At 39.6% G+C, this 14,568-nt stretch overlaps 2 protein-coding genes across 2 annotated transcripts in view; both read right to left on the bottom strand.

Moving 5' to 3' along the window:
• Positions 1-3,991: 3,991 nt before the first annotated feature.
• Positions 3,992-12,363, bottom strand: th2 (tyrosine hydroxylase 2). The gene is made up of 12 exons (XM_008400912.2): positions 12,073-12,363; positions 9,826-10,003; positions 9,667-9,755; positions 7,768-7,835; positions 7,639-7,689; positions 7,419-7,564; positions 6,508-6,643; positions 6,362-6,431; positions 6,217-6,273; positions 5,745-5,840; positions 5,535-5,668; positions 3,992-4,317 (listed from the first exon to the last, which is right to left on the bottom strand). The coding sequence occupies exons 1-12, from the start codon at positions 12,361-12,363 to the stop codon at positions 4,152-4,154; spliced, it is 1,482 nt and encodes a 493-aa protein (XP_008399134.2). The 3' UTR covers positions 3,992-4,151.
• Positions 12,364-13,159: 796 nt separating this feature from the next.
• Positions 13,160-14,568, bottom strand: part of pah (phenylalanine hydroxylase) — an 18,876-nt gene continuing 17,467 nt past the window's right edge. Inside the window, exon 13 of the mRNA XM_008400911.2 lies at positions 13,160-13,578. Within this exon, the coding sequence (XP_008399133.1) occupies positions 13,535-13,578 (44 nt within the window). The 3' untranslated portion in view covers positions 13,160-13,534. The remainder of the gene's footprint in view (positions 13,579-14,568) is intronic.

The following is a 14,568-nucleotide window of genomic DNA, read 5'->3' as shown; positions in this document are numbered from 1 at the left end:
CTACCTGCATGACGGAGATTTTTTTGGATCCTAAAGTTTAAAGCTTATACTCCAGTGTTTGGAAGTGGTCCTTTCTCATTTAGCAGCGAACTCTGAAGGAAAAGTGCTTAACGTTTAGATTTTTTTCCAACATTATATTTCACAGAGTTCTTGCCAAGTCTGGACAAGCCTAAAATCTTATTTTACTATTCTCCAGGCCTGGAAAAGTATGGAAAAACTAATGAGATTGTATGAAAACATTTGTATTTCCAGGTTTTATTCTCTAATTGTCAAAAAGTTGTCTGTTATTCCTTATGTCCTTCCTTTCTATTTTCTATTAGTCTTTCTGGATTACCATAGATCTATGGAGAACTTTTATATTTTATTTAAAATACTGGAAACTTCAGTCTGATCAGTGTAGGTAAAATCTTCTGCTCATATTTTCTGTTAACTTTAACAGTAATATATTTAAAATGTTTTGTGTGTTTACAGCCATTTGAAGCAATGATTGACTCCCATTTTCTTCACGAAGTGAAATCTTACGGTTTTAATAATTTCTGTTCTGAAGCACAAGTAGAAGCAACCTCAATTTCTATGAATATAAAAAAATACAAGGAAATGACACCATTTTGTCTGCGTGTGGTAATATTAAGGAGCCTTGTCGATGTTTAAAAATGGCGGTCCTGGTGAAGTCTTGTATCGTTTTGGTACTGTGTGAGACTGAGAAGGAAAAGCCCAACCTTTGGATCTCCAGCAGTTGGCGATGTTGCAAGACGAGGTAAAGTAATGTACCCTTAAATTACTTTACCTTAAACTAAGTTGATGATTGTTCTTCCTTCTAGGGGTCAAATTTCATATAACATTAGAATTACAAAACAAAATTTGCTTAATGGAAACATGTTAATTAAGGAAAAGTTTTTGCAGTAGAATGTTATTTTTTCGGCTGTATCAAATTAGCATATTTTGCAGAACTGCAATGGAAACACTTTGAGTTGCATCAACAACCGGATGTTACTACCGGCGGAAAAGACGAAGAAGACGACAGGAAGTTGTAGGATGACGGTGCGTTACATCTGTTTTTCGATATTAGTCGGTCGTTGACATCACGCATGATTTGCATGGATTTTTATTTGTTGCTCTTTAAGCTGAACATGTAATAACTTTGGTTACAGTACATGCAACTACTCATTTCTGTTTGCAAGCTCAAACCGAACTTTTTCAACATTTTTAAGTACCTGAGTCAGGCCTGTCATTCCCTCTCCAACCCCGTGTTAAACCTGAAATGTCATGTTGGAGCTGCAGAGCCGGGAATGTTCTCATTTCTTTGACAGGCAGTCACCTGTTTCCACACATGTTGCAGGATCAGCGCTAACAGAGCTGCTCATTGTACTGAAACACACTGGGATGTATTGTGCAGCCGTTCGTCTAAATGACAGATCGAAGTGAGAAGAGGCAGCAAGAAGCACCGTTCCTTCAAACCTCCTCACCAGCCTTGTATGTTTCTTGGACTGGGCCGTTCACCGCTGTCCGCTGAAGCAAAACGTGCCACTGCTACTTTGTTTGAATGAGTTCAATGTTTTCTCTTGAATCTCATGACTCATGGACGCCATCTGTTGCCTGACAGTCAGTACAACGCCTCTTTTTGACCATCTTCTGGTCTTTCCTGTAAGCACGTCCTCGGATGCTTACCTTTTTGCTCTGAAAGAAAGTTTTCATGCCTCACGAGCAATTCGATCCTTCGCCTTGGTGTGCACACTAATAACAAACTGTGAAATGGGATAAAAGTGAGATCAGACTTCCTCAAAACCGGCTTTCCTCTAATCTTCCCCTCAGATAACTTTAATCCCTGACTCAACACAAAGAGAGCAAGCAGAAATAATGAGGAGCGTGATGTGAGAAGATGGAGATTACGGCTCTTTGAAGCTGGTTTGTTTGCAGACCTTTCCCAGGATGAAACGATTCATTTTGATCTTGATCAAATGAAGGAAATCAATGGGAAAAATAGTTAGCTGACGCTGCTTTTTGTGTGGAGTTTGATCAGCTAAACTGCATAAACTAAAGATGCATTATTCATAAACAGTCCAGGGAAGAGGTTGGGCTTTTTAAGGCATGATTAAATGTAAAATTGTGATATTTTTGAAACACAAAACGCTGTGTCGCCTTTTACACCAACCTAGACCTATGTGAAAATGTGATCACCTGCCATTTAATTAACTTGTAAGATCAAGAAATTAAAATTGAACCAACAAAAATAGGGTTAAAGATCTCAAAAAATAACTCATCATGCCCTGATCTAATAAAATTCAAAAAAAAAATTTTTACATTCATTGTTTCAAAGCCTTTAGGACTCCAGTGAACCATAGTGAAAACCATTACCCACAAACAGTCATACAGTACACCAGAATGAAAGGTTTGGAGTGGCTAAATCAAAGTCTGGACTGAAATTCAATTGAGATTCTATGGTATGACCTTCAACAGAGGCCGTTCAGGGTATAAAAAACCTTCATTGTGGTTGAATTAAACCAGTTCAGGTAGGAAAAGTGCGATTAAATTCTAGTTTTCACAAACACTTGATGGAAGTTGTTGCCTTCACAGCATCAGGTATCTAAATCAATCTAAAACTCATGTACATCCCACGATTCAACCACTCAACACCATTTTTACTGACCCGCCCACCACATCACGTTTGGACCAAAAGTCACTCCACTGTTGCCACTGAGTGATCTTTCAGACAAAACAATCTGTATTAGGTCAGGCTTTATGTATATTGATGATCATTCAGAAAATTGCCATCGGTGCACCATTGGTCTTTTCAATTGCATTTGCATTCAGACCAATGCAATGCCAAAAAATTGCTTATGCAGGATGTTTGGTTTTCTCCAAGCATGTTACTCTGCATTTTGACCAAACATCTCTATCTCTTCTGCTTGCAGGAGATTGCTGCAGAAGTCTTGTTCATCCAGATGAAGTGTTGCAATCCTAAATTCTGACATTTAGAGATTTTACCCTTACAAACAAGATGTACTTGATCAGTCTTTTGCCCCACTGTCTTTGTAAGGGTGCAAGAAGATGGATGGATGGATAATTCCCTTCAGTCCTGAGGATAAAATGAACTTGATGACCTTGTCTGCAGCCCAGCGGCGATAACCTTGCCAGCTTTAAGATGGGCCTGGCCTGACATCAGAACAGGAGACGCTTTTTCTTGGATGACGCATGAAAGGCACATGAACTGAACTGAATCCCTCCTTGTGGTTGTCCAGTTGCTGCAGCAACCTGCTTTTGTTTAGCGCTTTGTGGATTCGCATCCTGAAAACACAACTTCTGTGGAGGATTTGTGGGTTTTGGGGAGAGAATGATTGTAGAACGAGATTCACTAAAGTATAAAGTGTGAGATCTTTTCCTCTTCTGCAAACACAGGCTTTCCCAGGGAGGTTTGATTTACCGTGGAGTCCAATTATGGGAAAAAAAAACGCTTCCCAAATCGCTGCGGCTGACGTCTTGATGATGCTGTTTCTTCATGAATCCAGCAGATGAAGATGATCCATCTTCTTGAGGGACAGGCCTGGAGTGAGCTGGTGCGATACGCACTGTCGCCTGAGATCAAATGTTGGTCTTCTTTCAGAAAGAAGGAAAAAAAACAAACTCTCCAGTCGCACGCAGAGGGAGAAACGAAGCGAGAAGAGCATCTGTCAGCAGCGCAGCCCTGCAGACCGTGCTGCGGTTTCACTGCAAGGTCTCTGTGACCTGGTACCGATAATGTTCTGGGCCTCACTGTTGGCTTTAGCCCCGTCCAGCAGAAAGGCAACACGATACTCGAATCATTCATAATTAGCTCCTTCCCTTTGCTTAATAACACACAAAGACAAATGGCTTCCAAGAATTTCTCAAATGAAAACAGTTGGTTTGGAATTAGAAGCTAGAAAATGGTCTACCAGCCTCCTTTTCTTTCAACTCTTCTTGCGTCAGCAACTTTTCCTGCCTCTTTTGAATGTAAAAACCGAACTTTTGAGGACACATTTCATGAAAATAAACATTTATTTCTCTTTTTACATAATCTTTACCTTTCAGACACACAAGAAGTCTAGTCAAGATTTTCTACGATTGGAGATGTTTACAGAATCAGTTGGCTTTTCTTCAAGTTTCTGGTCTCTGCTGATGATCCAGTTTTGATCTTAGGATGAGTTGAGCTTCTCCAGAGCACTGTGGAGGGTCTTCAGGTCCTCTCGGACCTGGCTCAAAGCGTTCTGGACTTTGCTTGGCTGGTCCAGAACCTCCACGCTGCAGGTGAAAGGGTCGTAGCGGACTGCAAAGGGACGCTTGATGTTAGCAGAGTATTTCCTGTCAGAAAGAAACGCATTCATATCCATTACATCTCGTTACTCAGTAAATGGCTACAATATATTAAATGCGTCAATGATTTAGAGAAGAGGGGTCATTTATTCATCCAACGCACATTTAGGTCCAGAAGCCTTAGATAGCTTCACTGATCAAAGATTGGCCCATATTATGCCTGCTTAGAAACAAATGCTATGCACCACTTATTCCTTTCCTCACTGGTAGAAATGATAGTCTCCATCAATTGTGGCCAAAGTTTTCGCTAGTTACAAATATGTAGTGTCTTTTTGCATCAACTTAACACTCAAATTTTAGGCCGATTTGTCACCAATAAATTGTTCTTGAATGGTGTTTGACGTTTTTTTTCATTCATGGAAGCAATTGTCTCAGAACTGGAAGGAACCCCTCTTTCTGGGATGAGAAGGAACTCATACATGTGACAGGAAATCTTCACTTTGCACCAGTTTCCTCCTGTCCCCCCTTGGACTTCTCAATAAAATCCAATCTACCATTTGCCATCTTTCTTGTCACCAAGTCTTCAGTGTTCATCTAAATGTACATGTACCCATTTATTACCAGTCCTGTGCAATCTGCACTGGTGGCAACATGATTCTGGACCAAACTCCTATGTAGGAGATGTTGTGGATGTTGCTAGACTAGATAAGATTAGAACCGAGCAGAATTGCATAGGAAGCAAATTGCCATAGAAGTCTGAGATAAATTAGACATTGTTTACAAAATTTGTACAAATTAGTGACTTAATTTAACACATTTTTTTCTGGAGACCATTCCTTTTTCCAAATTAGCCCAATTTTAGTCCAGTTGAACAGGAAGTGACCTTGGACATCAATTTCCAAGTCTTGCCAAAGATTCTTAATTGGATTTCTTGTTATTATACTCCTGGAAAGAACCTAATCTCAGTGTTTCGTTATATCCAACTTCCCTCGCCTTTCTTAAGAAAAGTTTCCCCACAGCATTTTTCTTGGTCTGTTTAGTTTGACCTTTGCTATTTTCCCTACATGGCCAACAGGAAACAGGACTACTACTTCTCAATCTCAATAGAGGACAGACTGGTGGAATTCATGAGATTCTTAATTTTCTTGGCTGATTAATCCCTGTGACAACAGGTGGACAGGGATTTAATTAGCAGATAGTCTAATTATCTCCACATCTATTTGCTACTCTATAAACTTTTCTCATAAAGATCCCCCCATACGTACCTCAGCTTCACCTTTGCGTCCTCAAAGCTTTCAGATACAAAGTAAACCGACTGATAGGTTTGGTCCTGGTACGGCTGCACCGCCGTCTCCTCTGGGTTGAACGGCTTGTATTCGGGTTCGTTTGACAAGGCGTACTGAGGAGGGGAAAGGACCATCAGCACAACAAACAAACGCTAGTTTGTGTGTGAAGAATAAAAAAATGAAACTCACAACAAGCTCTCCATACGAGGAGAGGAGTCCAGCTCCGTAAGCTTTTACTTCACCGTTCTGCTTGCAGAGGCCAAACTCCACAGTGAACCAGTATAACTGGAGAGGAGAAGTACGATGGCGTGTTAAGGCCATTGTAGAAAAGAAGAGAAAAAAGAGTAAATTTCACAGAAAATACTCTAAAAAATGTCTAATCTTGTAAAGTTGAAAATTTCTGTCAAAAATCTCAGAAATGTTCTTTAAAAATTTCCTCAAATGTAATTTTTCTCTTGGAAATTTTTTATTTTTCAAACTCAGAAATGCCCGTGTTTTTTCTTGGAAATTTCTTAAATTAATCTCTAAATTTTTGAGGGTTTTTTTCTTTGAAATGTACTCCTTTATTCCTATCTACAAATCAAAAATATTGTTTTACGTGCAGAGATGCAGTTGCTGCGTTTTGCCACTAGATGGCAGCAGAGGCTCATATTTTTCCTACCGTTGAAAGTTTCTCAATCTCCTCATCTGAAGCTCCAAGCGAGGCGAGTCCAATCTCCTGGAAACAAACAAAATACGTTAAAAAAAAAACTATTAGAGGTGATACAGGTGAGGTGAGACAGTTGGACTGATATGGGAATATTTACCTGGGAAAACTGTGCGAATTCCCGATCTCCCAGCATGGGGATGTGTCCAAGCAGCTCGTGGCAGCAGTCCCTGTCAGGGCAGATTGATCCGAGTTAGTGAGCTGAACAGATGCTTTCATCAGCCTGATGCTGGAAAACGAACTCACGGTTCAGGGGAGTGCATGGGGGAAGACGGGTGTCGGATGTACTGGGTGCACTGGAAGACCCTGAAGGCCAAACTGGCTAAAAAGTCCCTGGCTGAGAGCAAGCCGGCGACCGGACGCAGCTGGAAACCAGTTTTCTCTAAACATACAGAGGGAAAGTAGACAAAAGTCACACATTTTTAAAAGTTGATGTTTTCTGTATTTAGGTGCTTGGGACTGGTGTATTTTAAGACAATTGGCATGAAAGAAGCCTGAAAAAATGTCCTGGAAAGTTTTGTCTAGGTCTGGATTATTTTGGAATATGAAAAAATTATTGCATTTCTACTATTCATTTGATTTTCCACTGCCTTTAAGTGAAACCTTATAAAACCTGTTTTCATTTTGGGCCACATTAAGGTCACAAAATGTTCTTAAAGGGCCGGCTGTTACAGAAAGTATTGATAACTGTTAAAACTGTCTCTGCATTTGATAGGCTCTTAAAAATAATCATATTCACCAGTTTGTCACCTCAATCGTTCCCTCCAGAATTTCACTTTTTTTGTAATTTTTTGCAAAAAGTTGCTAATTTAGAAATATTTGCAAGGGATTTTGCAAAAAATATGACGGTAAATGTGACCAGACACAATCGGCAACAAGATAAGAATAAATATTAGTTGTTCATATCTGCCTAATTTTATCAGACTGTTATGATGAAATATTTAAAATTTATTTTAAGTCGCTTTTTAAAACTTATTTTTTTCTTTCTCTGTTCATACGTCATTCTATTGTTTTATCGTTTTTATACATCACTTTGGTGCCGCCTCAAACCTGCTTTTAAAAGTGCTATATATAAAAATTTGACATTGACTGATGGAAAGCACCAAATCCAGATGTTTTTCCTTGTTTTCCAGAGAAATTGTTAATTTTTTTCTGACCTTTCAGGAAGGCGGACACGTCTCGGAGCTGAGGGATGCGATCCTCTCCGTATCCGCACTCGTCCTCCAGCTGCTGCAGGCTGTCCAGGAACTGCCTGCAGGCCAGGCTGGGATAAACGCTCCTCAGCTGCTGGTAAACCTTCCTCCTGTAAGCACCAGATGGAACGTCACCTCTTCTGTCACATTTCAGATCGTTTATCGCACGGCGTTTGTAGCTCACCATGTGGATATTTCTTCTGTTGTGTACTCCACCGTGGGCAGCGGGTCGCCTCTGCAGCAGAGACACAGTTTTAGGAGAGAGCTTTTTAAATTTATAACCAATATGAGACTTTAAGAGATTTTTACTCACTGTTTGTATCTAAATGCGAGTTCAGAGATGGCAGCTCGTCTTTTTCTGTACTCTGAGTCATTATATCCCTGCAGAAAAGAAGGAAATTAGATCAATTTACCTCTAGATTTAATCTTTGTGCAAACATGTCTGTACAAAATGTATGTATTTGATGGACCTTCAAGTTGTTCACCAACACCAGTTTATTAAGGACCAACTGGAAGGAAACTAAGGCTACATTCACACTGCACACTGAAGTGACCCAATACCGATTTTTTTTAGGCATTTCCAAATATGTGCGACTTGTATGACGACCTGAAAGTGTCCCGCATGCGCAGTAGAGTGCGCAATAACGTCACACATAGAAATCGTGCTCAGAGTTTTGCCAACCGCCACAAAGAAGAAGTGCTCAATGTTTGCCGAAGAAATAAGCATGGCTCCCAACCATAGACATAATGTAAAAGTAGACCCCGCATTGGCTGCTCCGGCACAGGAAATACGGCGGCCATCTTGGAGCGGTCGACCCTCCTATTTTGCTCAACCATAACAACAGAAGATGCCTCAGCACTGCAGGATATTGTTGTTCGGATCGATGGACTATTGATATGTGAGGGCTCCACAAACAACATTTGACAAGTAAGATGGACATATTATTGTGTATATTTTGTGATTAGAATATTACTTCACTGTATTTATGTCCACCGGCGAGATACCAGCTAATATTAGCTTAGTGCTTGGTGTAATTCGGGGTTCAGGCCCGCTTTGAAGGCTAACTGAGATTCCGTAAATCTAAAAAAAATTATTATTCACCAACATCGACTTAGATTATCTGACACAATAAACTACATTAGAAATGAAACAATGTAACATATATTATAAAACGTATATTACTTGTTATAGCATTCATCAGCAAAGTTTACACAGGTGGTAAAGACTATTATTTAATTCTTTCACTCTGTCAAAAGTAAGATACATCCCAAATCTGCCGTTTTTGTTTTGAAGGTTTCCTAAAGACACGATGTGAAGAAGAGGGAGATATCTTTAAAGAGAGACGGATTCACTGCTGCACGGATGATTCTCGGATCGGATTTTGGACTCAATGTCAGCTGCTGAATCACTTAAGCTAGAGCTCGTCGGCTGAAAAACATATCTATATACATATATATGTATGTATACAACATGTATCCAATATATGTTATTCAGTATTAATCATTATTTATTTGTGTTTGTATAGTTATATAAATATGTATTGATATTACTAAATAATTTATTAAATAAATTATGAACGGCTGTGTGCTTTGTAATGTGCTCATCATACATCAATATCAGAATATTCCATTTATATTGCTATAGCCACTAAGCATATTTAAAAACATACATAAATTATACAATTATTTATAAATGTAGCTTTGATAGATGTTTAAATATGGTTTCCAGTAGCAAAAAAGCGCGTTATGATCGATTAAATGCGCTGATAAGTCATTGTGCCTGCTAAACACATAAGGCTGAGTGGAGTGGTGGACCGCTCCAAGATGGCCGCCCTGGTCCGTGAGGCGTCTACTCTTATATTATGTTTATGCTCCCAACCGTGGAGCGTATCTTATAATGTTGAAGTTGTTGTCGGACCAGAACCAGCACGTTAACAACTTAATCCTCATTATGGTCCGTCATGGTTGTTGTTTTTCTTCCCGCTTGCGAGTATCAATGACGTTAGGGTCGGATTAACGCGAACTGGCCGATCAGATTCTGATCACATTTGAAAGGATCGGATATTTATCGGATATCCAAATGGCCTGGATCGCATTCGGGAGGGGGGGGGAATCCGACTTGTGTTGTTCGGACTTTCATGAAACTCAATCGGAATTGGTTCACGTCTTGCATTGTGAACGCAACCTAAGAGTTGTTTACATAAACACTCACAGGATGGTCGCAGTGCAAGTCTGGATCAAATTTCGTTATCAGCAGGTTGCACCTGTCCAGGTCTTTAATCTGTCGAGGAAACCAGGGAGCTGCAAAGACCGGAAACAGAAATCGGTTCATAAAGAGTCTAAATATTAAATCCCGCCTGTGGGGTCCTACCTTTCTCCTCTGGCACGGTGCGAACATCGTCGGCGACCCGTTTCAGTGAGTTGATGAACACGTCCAGGTCCGAGCGGTGGACCTCACAGCTCATGAAGAACTCCAGGTCAGGAAGTCCGCCGAACTTGGACTTCCTCCTGGGCCGGCTCTCCACGTGGAGAAGTTTGGCTTCAAACGTCTGAATGACCAGAAATATACACACAATGTTCGCTTTTCCATTCAACACTGTGGGATTTGTACAGCTAAAACAGGAAATTGGATATTTTTTAAATATTTTTCTAAGTTCAAGTGCTTGATTCTGGCTATTTTATTGCAGATATCTGCAGGCTTCCTAAATTTGTTAGATGATTTTAACTTTACACATTGAATTTTTTACCTATTTAACATCTTCAGGATCTCTTTTCATACAAATCTTCATAACGGGACTCTGAATTAATTGATTTTGGTGACAATTCAGTGAGTATAAACAAATAAAATGTTTGCATAATTAAATACATTTAAAAAGCAAACTCTTCAGATATTCTACTCTATTTTTTAGAAGTTATTTTAATTTTGAATTTGCATAACTTTTTGCAGTTACAGAAAATATAAAGCAGTCCTTCTTAAGCTAAAATTTAATTTACAAAGTACACAAAATAACTTTATTTCCATCCATTAATCCATTTTCTGCCGCTTCATCCGGGTTCGGGTCTCGGGGGCAGCAGCTTCAGAAGGGAGGCCCAGACTTCTCTCCTCAGCCACTTCTTCCAGCTCCTCCAGGAACCCCAAGGCGTTCCCAGGCCAGCTGAGAGACATGGTCTCTCCAACGTGTCCTGGGTCTTCCCCGAGGCCTCCTCCTGGTGGGACGTGTCCGGAACACCTCACCAGAGAGGCGTCCAGGAGGCATCCTGACCAGATGCCCGAGCCACCTCAACTGGCTCCTCTCGACGTGGAGGAGCAGCGGCTCTACTCTGAGTCCCTCCCGGATGACCGAGCTTCTCACCCTATCTCTAAGGGAGAGCCCAGCCACCCTGCGGAGGAAACCCATTTCGGCCGCTTGTACCCGGGATCTCGTTCTTTCGGTCATGACCCAAAGCTCATGACCATAGATGAGGGTGGGAACGTAGATCGACCGGTAAATCGAGAGCTTCGCTTTTTGACTCAGTTCTGTCTTCACCACGACGGACCGGTACAGCGCCCGCTTCACGACAGACGCTGCCCCAATCCACCTGTCGATCTCCCGCTCCCTTCTTCTCCCATTCGTGAACAAGATCCCCAGATACTTAAACTCCTCTACTTGAGGCAGGACGACCCCCCTGACCCGGAGAAGGCACTCTACCCTTTTCCAGCTCAAGACCACGGCCTCGGATTTGGAGGCACTGAGCCTCATCCCGGCCGCTTCACACTCGGCTGCGAACCGCTCCAGTGAGAGCTGCAGATCACGATCCGATGAAGCCAGTAGGACCACATCATCCGCAAAAAGCAGAGATGCGATCCTAAGGCCACCAACTTTATTTCATGGTTTAAAAGTTGAATTAAATTGAACTTAAATCACAAAAATAGTCAAATTAAAGTTTTGCTTGAAAAGCACATTAGACGACTGTAAGAAAAATTTAAGTAAATTATTTTTGAGTTCTTCCTGGCAATATAGCAATGAATTTGTTATTAAAAGCAATTTTGGTGGCAATACAAATAATCTAGTACATTGATTCAGTGAGAATAAAATTAATAAATACATCATAAATAAATCAGAATCAAGTTTCAATTATGTGGATGAAACGATCAATTAGTGAATATTTTAGATAAATGCGAAATATTAATATTCATTACATTTAATTTTTCTGTCAAATCCTTTTAGTTTTGATGCGGCCTCATTATAAAATAAAATATTTGTTTTCAGTTATTAATGAACTTGAACTGGATTAAATTTAACTTAAATTTGCTCTCATAAATGAACCTTTTATACTAACTAATAACACGTTAAAAACAAATGTCAGTTTATTTATAAACACTTTAGAAGCAGATATTAACTGCACCAAAGTGCAAACCACAGATAAAAACACAAATAATAATAATAATGTAATGATACAAATGGATAAAAAATAATGTAATAATTCAGTAAAAAATAAAGCAATGTGATTAATAATTCAGTAAAATATTTATTTTGGAAATTTCTTTACTTTAAGCTGGATTTTCACCTTATAAAAAGGTTTTAAGAAATCAAATTTATACCAGGAAGTCATAAAATAACATAGAACTTAATTTCACCTCGAATATTTTCCCAGTTTGAAAGAATCCGGAGTTTTTCTCGCTGCTGAGGGCGAACAGGACGCTCACGGTGACCCTGCCGTCCTTCTCCTCGAACACGGCCCCGTCCCCGGACCGTGAGGGCCCCGCTGAGGGCCCCGCGGAGCCGCTGCCGATGCGCTCCCGGCGCGCATCCTCGATCAGGCTCTGCTTCCTGCCGCCGAGCGCCTGCGCCGCGCCGTCGGTCTTCATGTGTCCGCGCTGTGCTGCAGCTTCGTCGGTCACCGGAGCGAGCGGGCGGTGCGCCTTCATCCCCGCTGCCGCTGCGGGTCGGGGTTAAATAAGCGCTCCGAGCGGATTGATGGAGGTAAATTGCGCAGGCGCAACACGTGAGTCCGGCTTTTTGGGGAGCCGTGCGTCATTTTTCTATTTATGGGTTTTGTTTGGAGGGGAAAAAACAGTTCACCAGGTGAATTTAACAGATGTTTTCAAGCAGAAACATCAGGGTTACATAAATGTTACACACATAGTGATAAAAATAGGTTCTGTCTCATTAAGTGTGGATGCTCGTATTTTTCACCTGCACTTATTGAGAGATCTATGTTCAGGTGAAAAATGTAAACGATTATTTGAATAAACTTTATTCTGTCTCAGTTAAAGTGTCCAAACTTTAGATTTGTTCAGAAATGTGCTGGAAATTAAATTTGAACAAATTTAGATTCTTTAAAGTGTTTTATTTGTTTTCATCTAACTGGAAGTTTTTCCCAAATTATTTTTCATTCTGTGACCTGATTTGATTTATTTATTTTTACTGTTTTAAAGTAAATCAACCAAACAATTTTATAAGCAAATAGAGAAAATTCATAACAAAAACGTTAACCTTAAACATCCATCCATCATCCATCCGTTTATCCATCCAACCAACTATCCATCCATCATTTAACCAGCGATCTGTCCATCCGTTCATTCATTCGTTCATTCATTTATCTGTCCATCTTGTCCATAAATTCTGTATTTTTAGTAGAACAGGTTTGGACCTGAACACCAGTTATGAATCCATTAAAGACACATTTCTGGCCATAATTCTTTAGTTTGTAGAGGAACATAATGAAAGACAAAACATTTATTTTTATTACATTTTAATGCATAAAAATCATTTGTCAGACGTAAAACGTGGAAACAGGAAAAATCTCGTCACTACAAAATGCGTAGAAACAAATCAGAGAAATGAAAAGTGCTACCGGTGAAGTTTATATTCAACAACAGTTAACTAAAAGATGCTGACTACCAAATACGTCCATTTTGAAAAATAACTTCAGTAACATTCATGCAGCTATAACACACAATGTCCTGCTTACGTTGCATGCTGCAGTTTATTTCAGATATTTTTTACCCTAATATTCAGGATGCTATATTTGTCGTTTAGCTAAACTGAGACGAAACAACAGAAACTGAAATCATTTTATTTGACCTGGATCAGCAGCTACTCCAGTTTCTTCAGGGCTTCGCACAACTTCCCCAGCTCACCTGAAGAAAATCAAACATCAAACCGGAGAGAAAGTTTCATTAGTAAAAAGATGAACAGAAGTGTTGGTAATACTTTATTTGAAGGAGCCTGAATGTTAAACGGTAAATAATGACACTTTTACTGGACGTTTAATGAAAGTTTGCTTTAAAAGTGTAAATATTTCCCAAATAACCACATAAACATTCATGGTTATGACAGCATCCTGTCAAATAAAGTGCTACCAAAGTGTTTTTGTTGTTTTTAAAAAGACTTTCTAAGCAGTGAGATAAAAATAAACCCCTTCAGTCGCCTCATTAATATGCGTGTGACGCAGCCCATCAAAGCTTAAATTTAGGTTTCAATTAAGGAGCGGCTGTTATGTTGATAATGTTTATTTATTTTCAGTCTTTTGAAAAAGGCTGGAAATGAATCTAAAGTACAGAATAATAATAATAATAATAATAATAATAATAATAATAACGTTTGTACCTTTTCTTTATCTTCACTGTTAAGAACATGAAGTTAGGAAGAAATATTTAAATAAATTTGATCAACTAAACCAAACTTAACATATTTATGTTTGTCCAGATTTTATTCTCTATCCTCTATGAAACTGTTCTTCCTTCATTCCCTCATCCCTCGTTTCTTCATTGTTCCATCTTTTCTGTCATTCCTTTTTCCTTCCTTTCTTTCTATTTTGTTGCCTCCATCTCATTGCTTGTTTTCTGTTTTTCCTTCCTTACTTTTTCTCCTTCCTTCATTCATTCTGTCCTTCCTTCCTTCTTTCATTCCTTCCTCCATACCTTGTTCCCTTGTTCTCATCCCTTGTCATCCTCCTTTCTCTGTTTCTTCCTCCCTTCTTCCATCTTGTTGCTTCCCTCTCATCTCATGTTTTTTGTTTTTCTTTCTTTCTTTCTTTCTTTCTTTCTTTCTTTCTTTCTTTCTTTCTTTCTTTCTTTCTTTCTTTCTTTCTTTCTTTCTTTCTTTCCCTTCCTTCCTTCCTTCCTTCC

The sequence above is a fragment of the Poecilia reticulata genome, linkage group LG23 (assembly GCF_000633615.1).
Source record: "Poecilia reticulata strain Guanapo linkage group LG23, Guppy_female_1.0+MT, whole genome shotgun sequence".
Classification (NCBI taxonomy): domain Eukaryota; kingdom Metazoa; phylum Chordata; class Actinopteri; order Cyprinodontiformes; family Poeciliidae; genus Poecilia; species Poecilia reticulata.
The sequence above is the reverse complement of the archived record's forward strand: the minus strand, read 5'-3'. Positions and strand labels throughout refer to the sequence as shown.